At 41.5% G+C, this 18,623-nt stretch overlaps 1 protein-coding gene across 5 annotated transcripts in view; it reads right to left on the bottom strand.

Annotated features, from left to right (window-relative positions):
• The window catches only part of LOC115095680 (solute carrier family 22 member 15-like), a 128,779-nt gene that overhangs the window by 36,561 nt on the left and 73,595 nt on the right, over nucleotides 1-18,623 (bottom strand). For 3 of the 5 annotated variants that reach the window (XM_029609725.1, XM_029609721.1, XM_029609723.1), the window contains one exon: nucleotides 2,396-2,504. In XM_029609725.1, coding sequence (XP_029465585.1) covers nucleotides 2,396-2,504 — 109 coding nt within the window. Of the gene's footprint in view, nucleotides 1-2,395; nucleotides 2,505-13,438; nucleotides 13,525-18,623 lie in introns of all 5 variants that reach the window. The other 2 variants (XR_003857845.1, XM_029609722.1) reach the window with 1 other exon arrangement.

The following is an 18,623-nucleotide window of genomic DNA, read 5'->3' on the forward strand; positions in this document are numbered from 1 at the left end:
GGAACGCTAGGTCAGCGAGTAATTTGAGGGAGGTGGCTAGGAGTAAATTGGGGGCAGAAATTCAATTGGGGAGAATAGCGGGGCTGTTTGATGTTCCTCCTTTTAATCAAATGCACCTTTCCCCATTAGCAGTGATTCCAAAGAAGACTCCGGGTAAGTATAGACTGATCCTGAACATTTCGTACCCAAAGGGATCGTCTGTTAACGACTTTATCCCCAAGAGTGCATGTTCAGTTTGATATGCCTCTTTCGATGCATCATTAGAGCTGGTGCGTAGGGTGGGTAAGGGAGCTTTACTTGCCAAAGCGGATATAGAATCCGCTTTTGGTTGTTGCCTATATACCCTGAAAGTGTTCTATTGTTGGGTTTTACGTTTGAAGGGAAATATTACTTGGATAGGTGTTTACCCATGGGTTGCGCCATATCCTGTGCATACTTTGAGGCATTTAGTACATTTATTCACTGGGTGACCGAGAGACATATGGGCTCTACAAGCATGATCCATTACTTGGATGATTTTCTTTTTGAAGGGCCGGGGCAGTTACGGGAATGTCAGGGGCAGTTGCAAGGTTTTTTTTTTTAGAGGTGGCAAAGAGATTAAGAGTGCAATTGCTCAGGACAAGACGGAAGGGCCTTCTACGCAGTTGACCTTTTTGGGTATCGAACTTGATTCAGAGGAAATGGTGTCGCGAATGTCAGGGGACAAAGTGCAGAAGCTGCGGGAATTGGTGGTGGGGGTACAGCAAGCGAACAAAGTAACGTTGCATGCGCAAGTTATACAATCTGGGGTCAGTTCATGCAAGGGGGTGTACACTAGTGAACCATGCGTGTGCCAACGCCTGCAGGCTTCCCCCATTCCCTCTCAGGCTGCTCCGAAATCAGAGCAGCTTGGAAGGGAACTTCCCTTCCCCCTAACCTAATCTTCCCACCCCTTCCCCTAACCTTTCCCCCCTCCAGCCCTATTCAAACCCCCCCAAAGTTATCAAACCTTTTGCGCCTGGCAGCCTGCTGGCACGCGATCCTCCAACACAGTGACAAATGGCTGCTGTGTCAAAGGCTTCTGGCCCCGCCCCCGCACCGCCCCTTTTTGCAAGCCCCGGGACTTAGACGTGTCCTGGGGCTTTAGGCCTGGCGTGTGAAAGGAGATTTACATGCGTAGAGTTTTTAAAATTCGGCCCTATGGCTTTATCGCACTTTGCGATGTTTTCGCAAATAGCTTATTCAGTATTTTAAGCTGTTGAGAGAGAGAGAGGTGAGGTTTAAGTAGTAGTGTAGGGGTTAGGGGCCACTTTGACATTCAGAGTGAGACGTATGAACAGAACAGTACACTCCTGTCAAAATTTGAGGTCCTTCGGAATGAGAAAACTCACACAAAGCTGAGATTTGTACAATGTTTTCGCAACCTAGCTTGATGTAGTCCACTTACCGCAAAGTGCGAAAAAGTTATCGCACTCTGCGGTAATACCTATGCGAAGCACTAACATAGCCTATTTATGGCAAAGTGAGCTATTACCATAAAACACACCTCTTTTCCTATCACATGTGAGATTTACTGCTTTTTGATAAATCTAGGCCTAAATTGGCAATTCCATAATTCCATTTCTGGATGAATATCCAGATTAAAGGCAGAGTTATATGGGCATGGAAAATTTGCTCAGGTCTACACAGCACAGAATTTATTTGAAACACAGTAAAGTAAATATTGAAAACCTTTGTGCATGCAACTTTTCGAGTTATGTGCACAAAAAAACAATCTTTCAATATTTAGCCCTGTTGACCACGTAAATTATGTGTGCAAAAATGGGGCATCCATGAAAGTGTTCCAGGGACAGGACTAAGCTTTAGCTAGTGTGCACACATATTCAGCACTCTCCAGCTGAAATTATGCATGTGTCTGGTCAAAGAAATCACAGTCCTAAATGTATCCAGATAAAGTTACGCAGATAACTTTATCCACAATTATTCAGCATAAGTCCTGCTGCCATCTGGGATAAGTTGCATGCATAAATTTCCCAAGATAAATTTGTTGCTCACCGTGTCACTTAATGCTGGCCTCAGTGCACAAGCTACACCGAAATGTTTCAAAGTACTCATGAATTTGCTTTTCCCCACATTATTTATTCAGCAAGTATACAAATAAAGGCTACCATAGAGCCAAGGCAGTGCTACAGCAAAGCAACCAAGGTCTGACACCTAAGCAATTGTGCTGCAAGATTAACAAGAAATGACATGACATATGGATAACTGCGCCAGCATGATATTAAGTTCTGTAGCTTTTCCCATATTTTACCAGGGAAGACCGTTTACCAATGCCTTTGCATGTCTTTCTATGTATTACCACCATACTGCAGAACTCTTTATCTTAACACAATTATTAGAACTAAAATGCATTTACCTTACAACTGTTGGATACAGTTCTGAAGTATAAATATATACAATATTGAAAGCAGCACTGACAGACAATTTTCCACACATTGCTAGGATTGTTGGGTTCAAGAAAATACCTAGAAGGGAAAAATACTTAATTTTAGGCATGAATAACAGGATGCATGACATTTTGTTTTCCTTTTACATATTCAAATTTCTTACTATTAAGATTGTCACTGAAGCACATATATAAATGTAATGTCTTCTAAGAAATTTAGGGGAAAATAATTCATACTACTACCTAATGAGTCACTCTATTTGTATAAAATTACAAGTGCATATTAGTAAATGCTTATCTGAAATAACGTTACCAGTTTTACTGTTTCAAATGCACCATTATAAGTCAGGCTTTCTCGAACTGAGCAGGAAAATAAAGGGTGATGTGCATATTTATCAGAGTACATTGTTTCAACTCTACCAGAAATTGAAGGATATCTTATTAAATAGATTGTGCAGTCTTTGGAGTTTCAAATAGTGTTTTGCTTTTTTCAAATGGTAAGGAGGTCAGTTTATCCACAGAACAAACAACCACATCATGCTGGGAAGTGAGTCATCATGCTGGGAACAGAATCACTTAATATTTAACCAGTTCACATCACTCTGGGCTCAGAACCAACTGTCGTCATCAGATGCTGGGAAATGAACTGAATGCTACCTTTATAAGATCCCCTTGACATCAAGTCAGCACCAGATCGGAGAAGGTTAAATTGAATTTCTTGTTGCAGTTGTGTATCCAATGTTATTCTATGCCAACATGCCAACTATGACAATGAAATCTCTTACTGCAGATTAGAAATTGAGATGTAAAGGTCACCATGGTGTATTGGGAAACATTGGCACCTTTAATATCAAATGTAAGGTCAAACGAAGTTTAAACTGAAATGAAAACAAATTCAATGAAACTTGACAAGTAGGGGCTGATGAGCTCGGTTTGCTTGCCAAATTTCAAAATAATCTGGCACACTAAGATGCCATACTATGGAGTCCTGGGAGGCATGTTGATACAAGGCAGAAACGGATTCCATAAATGCTAACATATTTTATTTGATCACCAAAGGAATTATCCACAGATGATGATTTAGATGAGCTTTCAAAAACTCTTTTTAGATTCATATACTAAGGGGCCCATGCAGTTAGAATGTATGCTGAAAACGGGCACTAGTATTGAGCACCCATTGTCTTAATGTGCGTGCAGCCATTTATTTATTTATTTAAAATCTTTTATATACCGTCGTTTAGTAATACACCATCACAACGGTTTACATATAGGCACATATATTTGGTTTGGTTATAGATGAATTTACAAAAGTGCCATTATAATGTCGGTACATGCTCATATAAAATCATGTATAAGAAAAGTGGCCATATCTCCTGGGCGTCTAATGCAATATTTAAATGAGAGGCAGAGTTAAAAAGGGTACACTAAAGGAAAACTGTGCATCCATAGTGCTCGACAGTTTATTGCATTGGGCACCTAAATGCACAAGTGCTCAATATGAGCATCCATTTTCATCCCGCTTTTTTTTCGTTATAATTCACTTCAACAGCCTGAGCAAAATATTAGGCGCCCCTTGCTATGGACTTCTAAATTAAAGTGTCACAACAATACTAAGGAGAAAGACACACTTATTGCTACACAGAGAACCTATTTTGTAATATTTTTCAAGAGCCCTTGACTGCAAGATGACTTTACTTCACCTCCGAAGCTGGAGTTAAATTTGCCGCATTAAAACGTGTGTGCTGGACATCCAGCGCTTTACTGCATTGAGGGGTAATATCTAATGTTGTCATCTACATGCAATTTTACATCTGACGGGCACTATTCAGTACACATTTGTTTGGCCATGCGTTTTGGAATCTCAATTTTCCTTATTGCATCAGGCACTAGTCTAGCGGTTGCAAAATGCATGTAAACCCAAGCACTAGGCTGAGTACACTTTATTGCATCGGCCCCATAACTCTAAATATCCCTAATTTTCAGAACCACTGTATATAAATCAGTGTATGGCATGATAAAAATAATTCTTCAACCTTAAACTATTTTTTTGAAAAATGAAAGCGAATCAGCCCATATTTTAACAGGTCAAAATCTTTTTGTTTCTTCATTTCAGAAAGCAAAGATTTTTTTGTAAATAAATCCATTGCTTTTATGGACCACAAACAGAAAAATAATATAACTTCCAGTAAGTTTAGAGATTAAACTAATAACAATATTAAAGTAGACAGATTCTGCAACCTCACACTATTTCACCAGCATAAGTAGTAGCGCTGGGGGACACAATTTTTAATTATTATTAACGATCATGACATAATGAAGTTCTCAGCTTGCTTCATCATCCACTTTTCTGGTCCTGCCACCAAGCGCATAAAATTGTTTAGCACAATTTTCAAGAAAAGACTGGCAAGTTACTTACCTGTAAGAGGTGATTCCTGATTTTCCACTCAGCCATTGCTATGTGGGGGGTCCTCTCAGTCCTACATAAGAGTAGAATAACTCTATAAGGGGACAAGGGTGGTTGTGTGTGGCTGCTTATCCTGCTATCCTTGAAGGGCATCTGTTACAGGCAATCAAGTTTGCTTTCTTCAAGGAAAAGCTGAATAGTACAGCCACACATGGAAATCACTAGTTGACAATTACCTTCCAACAAAAAAGGGCATGACAAAAAAACAAACAAACCAGCAAATGGGTAGAAAACATACCGTGTTTTCCGGCATATAAGACGACTGGGCGTATAAGACGACCCCCAACTTTTCCAGTTAAAATATAGAGTTTGGGATATTCTCGCCGTATAAGACTACCCTTCTGTGTCACTACATAACCATACTGTATGTGGTACCCAGTATACAACAACCAGCCAATCACGGCAAGCGATGTACCTTACCGGCGATTGGCTGGTTGTTGTATACAAATCCTGCTTGGATTGGTCAGCAATCCCTGCCTGCCCAGCCCTCCCTGTCTCCAAGACTATCAGAGCGGTAACGCATCCCTTTGGCCCACCCTTGTATCCTATTACCGGTACCTCCTTCTCTGCCTCTCAGATCTTGCTCCTGAGGACTGCAGTGAAGCGGCGCAGACGTGCATGTGCGAGATCTGAGAGGCAGAGAAGGAGGTACCGGTAATAGAGATGTGATTCCGGTTCCGATTCACATCGTGTTTTTTTTTTCGTCCGGCCCGATCGGGGTTTTTTTTTTTTTTTATCGGCTGCGCCCGAGCCGATAAACAAAAAACCCACCCCGACCCTTTAAAACTAATCCCTCAGCTTCCCCCACCCTCCTGACCCCCCCCCCCAAGACCTGCCAAATTAATTAAATACAACCCCCACCCTCCTAACCCCTCCAAGACCTGCCAAATTAATTAAATACAACCCCCCACCCTCCTGACCCCTCCACAAGATCTGCCAAATTAGTTTTCTACAACACCCCACCCTCCTGACCCCTCCAAGACCTGCCAAAAGTCTCTGGTGATCCAGCGGGGGTCCAGGAGCGGTCCGGAAGCGATCAATCAAAATGGCGCCGACGGCCCTTTGCTCTTACTATGTCACTGGAGTCGACCAATGCAGCGGTAGCCCCTGTGACATAGTAAGGGCAAAGGGCCGTCGGCTGCCAGTAATCAAAATGGCGCCGACGGCCCTTTGCCCTTACTATGTCACAGGGGCTACCGCTGCCATTGGTCGACCCCAGTGATATTGTAAGGGCAAAGGGCCGTCGGCGCCATTTTGATTGCTGGCAGCCGACGGCCCAAGTCCAGGAGATCGCTCCCGGACCGCTCCTGGACCCCCGCTGGACCACCAGGGACTTTTGGCAGGTCTTGGGGGGGTCAGGAGGATGGGGGGTTGTAGTAAATTAATTTGGTAGGTCTGGGAGGGTCAGGAGGGTGGGGGGGTTTGTTCGATTTTTATTTTTTTTTATATTCGCTCCATAAGACGCAGACATTTTCCCCCCACTTTTGGGGGAAAAAAGTGCGTCTTATGGAGCGAAAAATACGGTAATTATTCGCCCTATAAGACGACCCCCGACATTTGAGAAGATTTTCAGGGGTTAAAAACTCGTCTTATATGCCGGAAAATACGGTACTTTTGCTGGGAAACGCCCTTTTCTGCATGAATCTTATCAATATCATACAAATAAACTACACTCGATGCCCGCATTCACTCCTTTCAGTACAACAGAATTCATTCTATGGTACAGAAAGGGTTGAATGTATTTTGACAGGATCCTTGCAAGATCAGTGGAAGGATAAATCTACAATAATGCAAACCATCCGGTAACTCCTTTTTATTTCTTTTTTTTTTTTTTAGATTTTATGTTCTTGAGAATTCAATAAAGTACCTTCATTGTTAGATAGAAGTGTCAATTATATGCATGAGGCTCAGTGTTACAATTTTGTCTGCTGTGTAGCTTTCATCTCACCCTGACTATGATTCCTCCCCACCTACAGAGGCCTCAAGTGAGCCCTATTCTGGGTGACCCAAGTCATCTCCTCACTGCCTGCCTGACTATGCCTGTGGTTCAGCCTCCTATTCTCCAGAAGTCCTCAGCGAGCTTATCCACCTCCCTTGTCAAACTCCTTCTCCTTGCCTGTATCACACCCAGACTCCAGTCCTACATAACCCTGCCTTGCCAGAACCACTTTGTCTTCGCATGGAGTTGCCCTTGGCTCATTGTCCTGACTGCTATTTCCTTGCCTTCTTGCTCCTTGCCTTGTAGCCTACCCAGGCTTAACCTCATTTTGAAGCCTCCAAACATTCCTGCTTCTTGCCTTGCCTTGTGGTCTTGGGGCCTTCTTGCTCCTTGTCTTGCCTTGTGGCCTTTGGACCTTCTTGCTCCTTGCCTTGCGACCCATTCAAACCTACCTTTGCCTTGTGGCCTCTGGGCCTTCTTGCTCTATTTGACTTTTCAATTTTCTTAGGAGCATCTCATGAAGGACTTTAACAAATCGACTGAACGCGCAATCAATTGTTAAAAAAACCCACCTCTTATATGACTACCTCATAGAAGAGCAGCCAGACCTGTGCGCCATCACAGAAACTTGGCTTAAACCTGAGGACACCGTCCTCCTCAATCAACTCCCAACTCAAACCTTCGACATCTTCTCCGTTCCCAGATTGAAAAGAAGAGGCGGCGGCCTGTTACTCGCAGCAAACAAAAAACTTGGCTTAACGTTACATTCATCTATCTCCTCACCTTCCTTGGAAGTCTCAATTTTCAAATCTACTCAATTACAAATAGGCCTCATTTACGCCCCTCCCGGATGTCTTGATACAGACCCATCTCGACTACTAGAATACATTGTTAAAAACATTAACATTGACTCACCATCCATTCTGTTAGGAGATTTCAACCTCCATGTGGACGCCACTCCTCGCTCCCACAATTGCGATTCGTTCCTCAGCTCCCTCAGCTGCATGGGATTCAAGCAACTCATCAGCGAACCCACCCATAAAGCAGGACATACGCTAGATCTCCTCTTCATTAACCAAAGTTTCTCTCTAGCGTCACATATCAACTGTCTACCAATCCCATGGTCAGACCACAAGCTTATCTCTACCTCCCTCCGATACCTACAATCAACACCTACGGCAACACAGAATTCCAAAGTCCAATTCAGAAAGCTATGCAACCAAGAAACCCTCATCTCTCATCTCTCCTCTGAGTTATCCCAAATAGATCCCACGGATGCTGACACTGCTCTAAGTTCTTGGATAAAAATCACGAACAAGGTAGCCGATGCAATTTGCCCTCTTACAACCAAAACCATCAGTGCCAATAATGACAAAAAAAACCATGGTTCACCCCACAATTAGTAACATTGAAGCGTGAACTTAGAAAAAAAGAACTGAAGTGGCGAAAGAACCCCTCTTCATCCAACATATCAGCCTTCAAAGCACTCATGCACAAATATAGGATCGACATTCTTCAGACAAAAAGAAACTTCTACTCCCAAAAAATTAATCACTTCATCCACGACCCAAAAGCCCTCTTTCCTCTGGTCTCATCGCTCACCAAACCACCTACCTCTACCATTCCAGAAGACAAAGCTGCTACCAAAGTCATGGAACTTGCCACATACTTCAATAATAAAATTACAAACTTACTCGCCTCCAGTACAGGCAGTAAAGTCCCTACCCAGACTAACCCATGCTCTCCTGTTATACCACTCAATTTAAATCTCTCTCAACATCAACCTCATCCTCAACCTACCTCAACTGCCTCGCAACAAACAGCCCGTTTAGATGAGTTTGAGCTTACATCTTCTTTAGAGATAGAAAACATCCTAAAAAAACTCAAGCCATCCTCACACCCTCTTGATGCTATTCCAGCAAACCTGCTCATAGCCTGCGCCAAAGATGTCGCTAAGCCTATCTCCCAGATCATCAACACCTCTTTAGCACAGGGACTGGTCCCAGACCCCCTTAAACTTGCCATCCTAAAACCCCTACTAAAGAAACCAAATCTCTCTACAGACAACCCAGCAATTTTTCGCCCAATTGCTAATCTTCCTATCATTGCCAAAATCCTGGAAAAAACAGTAAACAAACAGCTCTCGGAATTCCTTGGCAATAACAACATTCTCTCCCCAGCACAATTTGGATTTCGTAAATCTCGAAGTACCGAAACTCTTCTTTTATCTCTGTCAGACAACATTCTCAACAATCTAGAAAACAATCAGTCCTGTCTGCTCATTCTCCTTGACCTTTCGGCCGCCTTTGACACGGTCAACCATGATTATCTCATCGAAAGACTATCCGAGATCGGCATCAAAAACAAAGCTCTAATCTGGTTCAAATCTTTCCTTCAAAACAGAAACTACAAAGTCAAGATCAACAGCAAGGAGTCTTCACCGTTCAAATCCATTTTAGGGGTCCCTGAAGGTTCTTCGTTATCCCCTATGTTATTCAATATCTATCTTCTCCCACTCTGTCATCTACTTTCCAATCTAAAGTTAACTCACTACTTATATGCAGATGACGTCCAAATCCTTATTCCCATCACCGAAACTCTACAAAAGACCTTACTTTTTTGGAACTCCTGCCTCCTCTCCATTAACAAACTCCTGTCAAGTCTCAACTTGATACTCAACACCGATAAGACAGAACTCCTACTGATCACTCAAGATGGTACCATTCCATTGAACGCTCACATTACACCGCTCCCAGCGTTCTCCCCTCGGGTCAGAAACCTCGGGGTGATCATGGATAACCAATTGAACTACGCTGGGTTTATCAACACTACAGTCAAAGAGTGCTACTATAAACGCCAAGTGCTAAAAAGACTTCGACCCCTCCTCCATTTCCATGATTTTAGATCAGTACTACAATCCATTATTTTCTCGAAAATAGATTATTGTATCGCCCTGCTACACGGTCTCCCAGCCCACATCCTGAAGCCGCTTCAACTGTTACAGAACGCTACTGCAAGGTGTCTCACAAAATCCAGCAAAAGAGACCATATAACACCAATTCTAAAACAACTCCACTGGCTCCCAGTCAAATTTCGAATCCTCTTTAAACTTCTATCAATCACCCACAAAGCTATTTACAACAACTCTCATCTGGACCTCAGAAGCCCGCTCATTCTGCACACGTCCTCCCGACCACTAAGATTAGCACAAAGAGGAACTCTACAAGCACCTACCTTGAAAGCATCTTTAAGCAAAAGAGCTCTATCCACAGTGGGCCCCAAACAGTGGAATTTGCTTCCCCGGGAACTAAGACTGATACATTGCCCCAACACTTTCAAAAAAAGACTCAAGACTTGGATGTTCGGTCAAGCGTTCCCATAACTCACTGAGTCTACCACAGCCACCACAGACTGTTATCAACGTATCAACTACCATAGCCTAGGCTCAAGCCTTTTCCTTTAATTATCAAGAATAAATTTCCCCTCCCCAGCAGCTAAGCTCCCTACCCATAGGCTTGTTCGCTTTAGTTCTGTCCTGGTTCATAGTTATGTTATCCAAGTTATTTCACATCCCTTGTTCCTTGTAAGACATAAGTCTGTCATTGTTTATTATATGTTGCAATGTAAACCAGAATGATAGGCAACACTGTTACCTGAACTTCGGTATAGAAAAGTTAATAAATAAATAAATAAACAAATGCCTTATGAAAATGCAAATATACTACATCCACTGGCTCCCCATTATCCACATATTAAACCCTTGAAAAAAAAAATATCGATGGGCGAAGAAAGATTTCCGTTGGGTAAATTCATAGCTGTGTCCTATTGTGTATTTATTTTTTATTTATTTATATTCTGCCTTTCAGCACTTCAAACCAGATTATATTCAGGTATTGTAGGTATTTCCCTATCCTCAGAGGGCTTACAAGCTAAGGGCTAGATTAATTTCTCCTATTTCGTCTCTAAGGGAAAAACCCTTAGAAGCAATGGAAGGTAAAGTGACTTGCCCAGTGGGATTTGAACCTTAGTTTCCTTAGTTCGCATCCCACTGCTCTTACCATTATGCTGCCTATATGTTCTGTAATTTTGATCTTTAGAATAATTTCTATGATTTTTTCCACCACCGGCATCAGGCTCACTGATCTAAAGTTTTCCAGATCATCCTTGGAGCCCTTTTTAAAGATTGGTCTTACATTGGCCACCCTCCAGTCTTAAGGTAAATTACACAATTTTAATGATAGGTTAAAAATTGTTAGTAATAGTCCTGCAGTTTCATTTTTTTAGTTCTTTCAGAACTCTTGGATGTAAACCATCTTGACCAGGTGATTTGGTACTCTTAAATTTGTCAGTTTGCCCTATTATATATCCTCTGTACTGTAATCGGGAACATTCTTGAATAGGAAAATGATTCAAAGGTCTCAAAGGCAGAGTTTGAAATAATGAACAGTTATCTTTAATTAGATCCACCACTTCCTTAACTGTATCTTCAAAGATATTCTTCACACTGCAGGGCATGTCTGCAAGCCTATCCTGCACTTCATCCTCTCTTAGGCCTTAAGTTCCCAACCATGAAAATCTGTGAGCACCAATAATCATGGCAGAAGTTCTCCATGCCATTTTCAAATGCATCATAAATCAACGTGACCAGATCCTTTTCATAATCTTTAACCTTGCTCAGCAGGTAAACAAACGCTTTGAAATGTCATGAAAGGTGGAATTTAGATTTAAAAAAATAAACACAAAGTAATGAGCATTGGACTTCTAAGGGAGTATAAAACTACCACAGACTAGTGTGGCAACTGGAACCTGTTGAATCCCAGAGTTGACTTAACATGGTATTTGATGTCTACCTTCTTAACATAAAACACAGTACATAGGATTTCCCATTTTCTTTTCTGTGAATCAGCTCATTAGGGGCCTTGAGGTACTTAAGGAAGCTAAGCAAAGGTACTCTGAGCTTGCATTCTCTCTCCAGCTTAAATGGGATGGCTTCAGCCTTCCTCTGCACAAAAACAGAGAAAGATTCTCGCCTGTAGAGGGGAGGGTAGCAAGGAGAAGCCTGGAGAATTCTCATCTACAGAAAGAGAATCCATGGGCCTCTAGTCAGAAATTCAGGTTTCTTCAGTCTTAGACTCCACAATATAAATTGGAAGTAAAGCCTAGAATTGTACCAGCCTCATGAGGCATATGAAATGATTCCTCGAGCTGAAGAGCTGAGTGTTATAGTACAGAAGAGAAACTTCCCTCTTTAACACAGAATAACTAACTCAGTGCCAACAGTCTTGATATTGCATTACCAATTTGTGCTGAGGAAAAAGGTCTCACTGACCTGTTCCATGAAGGTGCTTGGTGCAGTACCTCAGGTGATGATAAAGAGCCTAGAGAATCCTTTTTTGCTGAGGCCAAAACATGGGGGAAGGGGCCTCAGTAATAGAGGAGATGTCTTCCTGAGTAGCCAGGGGATATGCTAATGGCAATGGTATTGACCCCTGGAGAATGTTGTGGCTGAGTTTCAGCATGGGAGATGATTTTTCTTCCTGACTTAGCTCCTTGGCTAGACAAACAGCAGCAACCACAATCTCTGTACTTACAAATCTTTGCAATGATGGAAACTGATGCAATGACATTGATGTCTTTACATAACTAGTCTCAACTCTTTAGATCTCAACTAATCCAAGGAAATCTTCTTGTAAGTCAAGTAAGAAAAGCATGAAGGTTCCCTACTCTTGGGCCTCTTCTTGGATTCTGACTCTGAGGTCTCGATGTCAAAGGTCTGCCAGGGATTACTACAAATTCCAAGTCCTTCATACTGAAGGCTTCAGTGCTGATGAAGGTTCATTGGATTTTGTCTTCTCAAAGATGTTTAACAAGTGCAATCTTCAGAGCTTGATGGCCTTCAATGACATCCTTGAACAGATGCCACAGCACAGGACACCATGCTCTAAGCTCAAATAGTACACACAATTAACATGATGATTTGTGATGGCAACTGCTGATTTTCTTCTTAGATGTGGAAAGAAAAACAGATAAAAGCAAAATTAAACCCCAATATTCTGATGAAAAGGGATAGCCAACTGAGTTCACTACAGAAGCAGAATTGAGGAAGCAAGACTACTAATGTTGAAAAAAGAAGTAAAAATTAGAAAATGCTAAAAAGGAACAACTAAGAAGTTGAAAAAGAGAAGGGCAACCAAGGAGGCCTAATCCCAGCAAAATTCACTTTTCTTCACTCAGGAGGAAAAAAGCATCCAAATTGCCCACAGACAAAAAAAAAAGACTAAGTCCTCTGGTAAAGCAGCAGCTGAGGAAGAAGACCCATGCATGCCCTAAAAACCTTCTAGTCTTTTTTTTATAGCTTGCCAGGAATGTTGTCCATATCAGCACCATCAGATAACATCATCCTCATGTTCGACTGCATTATCATGCTCATCCTCAAAGAACTAAATACCTTCCCTATTCACACTTGTATTCAAGGATATCAGTGTATCTTCACCATGTAGCTCAACTACTTCCTAAGAGGATTACAGCAATGAGTAAGGATTACTTCTCAGGAAAGAGTTCATTCAATAATTCTTGATCTACATAGGAAAACAATTTGCTGTATACTTACCAGAGTTTTCTGGTAAAAACATGGTGAACATACAAGCAAAGCCTGCAAAAATCAGAAAAGCAACTATTGCTCTACGCCTGCCTGACCTAGAAGGAAAAAAACCCACAAATATGGTTAGATACATTCCACGATGACAACTACCAGACACTAGGAAATTCTGCACTAACATATTTCACATAATATTAAATTACCCAGGGTTCTGTTAAATATTTGTGAAAACAGAATTGGATTTACAGACCATCTCAATACAGTATATTCATGTATCACAACTGCACTGAAAGACAGTTCATCATTTTGCTGCCTTGTTGGCTGCAATGCCTTTTCTGCTACAGTAACACAGGAATCAGATGGGGTGGCAAAAGCAAAACAATACACATTTTAAATGCAGTGCTTCACAAGGGTTCTGATAAAGGGATTCAAAACAATGAAAAAGGCTAATTAGGAAGAGCTTTCAAAAACTTTAGCACTTTATACTAGTGGTCCATTCACAATACAAAGATAGCCAAGATGAATGGCGACTTAAGGAATATATACCTCAGTAAAATATAATTCCAACATATGGACAACAAACCTTTAACAAGTAGGATCTATAAACTTTCTCTGAAGAGTTATAACTGATGCCAATTCTGTGTTTGTGCTACAGTACAGTAAAAGCCAACTCCACTTTGTAACATCTAATATTGTCGCAAATAAATAAATAAATTGAATGGTATCCCATTTGTTGGATTTTGCTTTAATAGTTCAAAGCTAGTTATGTTGAGACCACAAAAACTTAGTCCTTGGAAGTTGTACACATGAAGACTTACAAAGGAAAGCTGCCTTTTTTTTTCATTTCAGTAGTAGATGAGAGAAAATACTTTTTTGCACATGTACACATAAATTCACAGATTTTGGATACATGAAGAAAATTGATGGCACAGGATTACAATTTAGCACATCTATGGTACAATTATGATACCAACTCTTTTTTATGATATCATCTACCTGCTTGGCTAATTTAAGATCATCTGATGCAATCACCTCCAGATCTCACTATTGTTTCATGCTTAGAAGAATTTTATTTCTATATTCTACTGTTGCTTTGGGTTTTTGCAGTCGAAATGCATGAGTGAAATTTTTTAGCATTAAATCTTAGCTGCCAGACTCTAGACCATTCCTCAAGCTTTGTTAAATACCTCCTCAATGTTTTCACACTTTCCTGGCTATTGCAGATTTTGGTATCATACACAAAAAGACAAAACTTTCCCCATAGACCTCCCACAATATTGCTTATGAAAATATTGAAAAGAACATATTCAAAGACTTCTGTGGCACACCACTAGCAATACAGAGAGAAGGATTAAATGGTCTGTTTTCACAGTGGAAAAAGGTAAACAGTGGAGTGCCTCAGGGATCTATACTAGGACCAGTGCTTTTTAATATATTTATAAATGATCTGGAAAAGACGAGTGAGGTGCTTAAATTTGTGGATGACACATAATTATGCAGAGTAGCTAAATTTCAAGCGAATTGTCATAAATTACAGGAGGACCTTGTGAGACAAGATTGGGTGTCCAAATGGCAGATGAAATTTAATGTGGACAAGTGCAAGGTGATGCATATAGGGAAAAATAACCCTTGCTGTAGTTACACGATGTTGGGTTCCACATTAGGAATTACCACCCAGGAAGGAGATCTAGGCATCATAGTGGATAATACATTGAAATTGTCGGCTCAGTGTGCTGTGGAGGTCAAAAAAGCAAACAATGTTAGGAATTATTAGGAAGGGAATAGCGAATAAAATGGTGGATGTCATAATGCATCCTTATCGCTCCATGGCAAGACTGCACCTTTAATACTGTGTGCAATTCTGGTCACCACACCTCAAAACAGATATAGTTGCACTGGAGAAAGTACAGAGAAGGGCGACCAAAATGATAAAGGGGATGGAACAACTCATTTAAAACAAATCGGAGAAAATTATTTTTCAATCAAAGCATAATTAAGCTCTGGAATTCATTGCCAGAAGATGTGGTTATGGCAGTTAGTATACCTGGGTTTAAAAATGGTTTGGATAAGTTCCTAGAGCAGAGGTCCATAAACTGCTATTTATCAATAAGGATTAGTAGCTCCGGATATATTCATTTAATGTTTGGGTACTTGCCAGGTACTTGTGACTTGGTTGGTCACTGTTGGACACAGGATACTGGGTTTGATGGACCCTTGGTCTGACCCAGTATGGCATATCTTATGTTCTAATTCCCCTCTCCCGGGAGTGAATGCTATTTACCACTACCCTTTGTCATCTCTCACTCAACCAGTTTTTAACCCAGTCAGTTTCTTTAGGGATCATAAGAAGAACACTTAGTTAATTTATAAGTCGCCTATGTGGAACAATGTCAAAGGCCCTACTGCAATCCAAGTACACTGCATGTAATATTTGCCACAATCCAACTCTGTCACCCAGTCAAAGAAACTGATTAGATTCTTCTCATAAGACCTACCTCTCATAAAATCATGCTGCCTTGGATCTTGTAATCCATTAGATTCCAGAAACTGATATATCCTATGTTTTGGCAGTGATTCCATTAATTTACTCATCACAGAAGACAGAAATAACCGGTCTATAGTTCCCAGCCTCCACCTTACTTCCAATTTGTTAAGTGAAATCACATCTGCCTGTCTCCAGTCCTCTGGAACTACTCCAGATTCTAAAGAAGCACTGAAAAACTCAGCCAGTGGATCTGCCAGAACTTCTCCAGTTTCCCTCAATACCCTTGGATATTTATTTATTTGTTAAATTTAATTTCCATTCCATCACTTTATCTACTTTTAGTTTAGGTAGCTCCTCACAAACAAACTTCTGAAAATTGTTTGAGGTTTATGCTCATTTGCTGTGGTCCTAACCTTTGGCCCTTCCTTAACACTGAACAGAAATAGTTATTAAGCAATTCTGTTTCTTCCTCACCAGCCTCTACATATTTCTCCTTGTCACCTCTGAGTCTCACAATGCCACTTTTGCACTTCTATCACCAAAATATATTTAAAAAAAAAACCCCCTTTTTAAACCATATTAACTAGTTTTTCTGCCATTTGAATCTTTGGTCTCTTCACTACTTTCCCAGCTTTTCTAGATATCGTTGCCGGTCTTCCTCTTTCTGCAATTTCTTGTAGTTTATCAATGCTAACCATTTTTTCCTTATCTTTTCAGCTACTTCTTTAGAAAACCACATCAGCCTCTGTTTCCTCTTTCTTTTATTCATTTTCCTAATGTAAAGGTTAGTTACCCTTACAATATCTTTTTATTTTTTATTTTTATTTTTTAACTTTTTCTCAATCTTCTTCTCCTAGATTTTCCCATCCAGCTCCTAAACTCTAGGACCCACACTTTTGAATGAACTTTCATCGCTTGCATTCTTATACTAAACCACACCATCCAGTGATCACTGGATCCCAAATGATCGTTCAGTACAAACAGAAACATTCTCCCCATTTGTAAGCACCAGATCCAGTAACACTTCCTTCTATGTGGATTCTCTGTAGAGAAACCAGGATCACCCCAATTCTAGATGACAGCACAGCTGAGATAAAACAATCATCTGGCAGACTGAAATCACCTAGCAATAGCATCTCACTTTTCAAAGAAATTTTGTGAATATCCTCTACTAAACCTCTATCCATTTCTTCTGCCTGTAATAGGGGACTGATTATGAGATTAGATATTCCATTCCCTCTTTGCAGATTAACCACAATGCTTCCTCCTTACCTTCTAAGCCCTGCAGTTCTACTGCTTTAATATTTTACAGTGTGAGCGTGAGTGTGTGTGTGGATGTAGTGCCACGCCTACTCACTTTCTTCCTGAATAGATTGTACCCCAGTGTCACTATACCCAGGCATGTACCTGTTACAATTCAACGTCCACGAGGCTCAGGACTTCCCCCTGCTTCGCTGCACGGCAGCATCTGTCAGCAGCAGCGTGTTCAGACGCATCCTGGGCCTAGACTCCGGCCCCTCAAATGGCATGTCAGTTCCCGGAAGCGCTCACTATGCACAGGAACTTTCAGTATTTAAAGCCCTGAGCCCAGCACAGCATTGCCTCGGCTACAGGCTTGCTTGTGCTGGTGCTCTTGTTTTGACTCTGCTTTGCCCCTGGATTACCTTCTTGCTGCCTGCCTATGATTCGGATTGGACTGGAACTACTCTTTTGCCTGCTGTCTGCCCTGACTCTGGACTTACATGGATATCACCTGTCAGCTGCCTACCCACGACCCAGATCAGATTACTGGCTGTCTTTCTCTCGACTGCGTTTCCGGAAGTATCTCTGAGTTCATCCAGTTCCAGTCATCTCTGTCAACTACGGTCTAGGTAAGACAGTCGATCTACACTAGGATTCACTATCAAGTAGTGCGTGGTAACAGTTCAAGTAGTGCGTGGTAAGTTAGCCGAGGCCATGGATCCTGTAGATCTGACAGCCTTACCTGCCACCCCCGGATTGGCAAAACGCATTCAGCAACAGCAGGGAGTTTTAGACCAAGTGACTGGAGTTCTTGAAAGACTGGTGGCTCGAATGGATGTTCTTTCAGCTCCTGTTCCAGTAACCCCAGCCTCTCCTTCACCACCTCCTGTTCCATGTCTGCCGCCTCCACCTCGCTTCAATGGAAACCCTCAGCAGTGTCGTGGGTTTTTTAATCCGTGTCGCATGCACTTTTCACTCCAGTCAGCACTATTTCCTACAGACAAAACAAAGGTTACCTTTATCCTATCTCTATTGGAAGGACCTGCTTTAGGATGGGCATCGCCGTTTTGGGAGCAGGAGGATCCCTTATTGAATAATTTGGATCAATTCCTGAAAGATTTCCGCTTGATTTTTGACGAGCCTGGACATTCAACTTCTGTTGCTTCCAACTTACTTCAAATTAAACAAGGTTCCCGATCAGTTGGGGAGTACGCTATTCAGTTTCGCACTTTAGCAGTTGAACTGCGATGGGGTGACGACAGTCCCATAGCCATCTCCCGACAGAGCCTCTCTGAGGCTATAAAAGGATGAATTGGCTGCTGAGAATCTCCGGAATCCCTAGAAGAATTGATACGTTTGGCTATCCGATTGGATCTTCGCTTTCAGGAGAGGACTCGAGAATGGGCAGTCCATAAACGACCCATTTGTTTGGCACCTACTTTTCAGCAACCTCTCATGACTCTTAAAACG

Source organism: Rhinatrema bivittatum, chromosome 7 (genome assembly GCF_901001135.1).
Source record: "Rhinatrema bivittatum chromosome 7, aRhiBiv1.1, whole genome shotgun sequence".
Taxonomy (NCBI): domain Eukaryota; kingdom Metazoa; phylum Chordata; class Amphibia; order Gymnophiona; family Rhinatrematidae; genus Rhinatrema; species Rhinatrema bivittatum.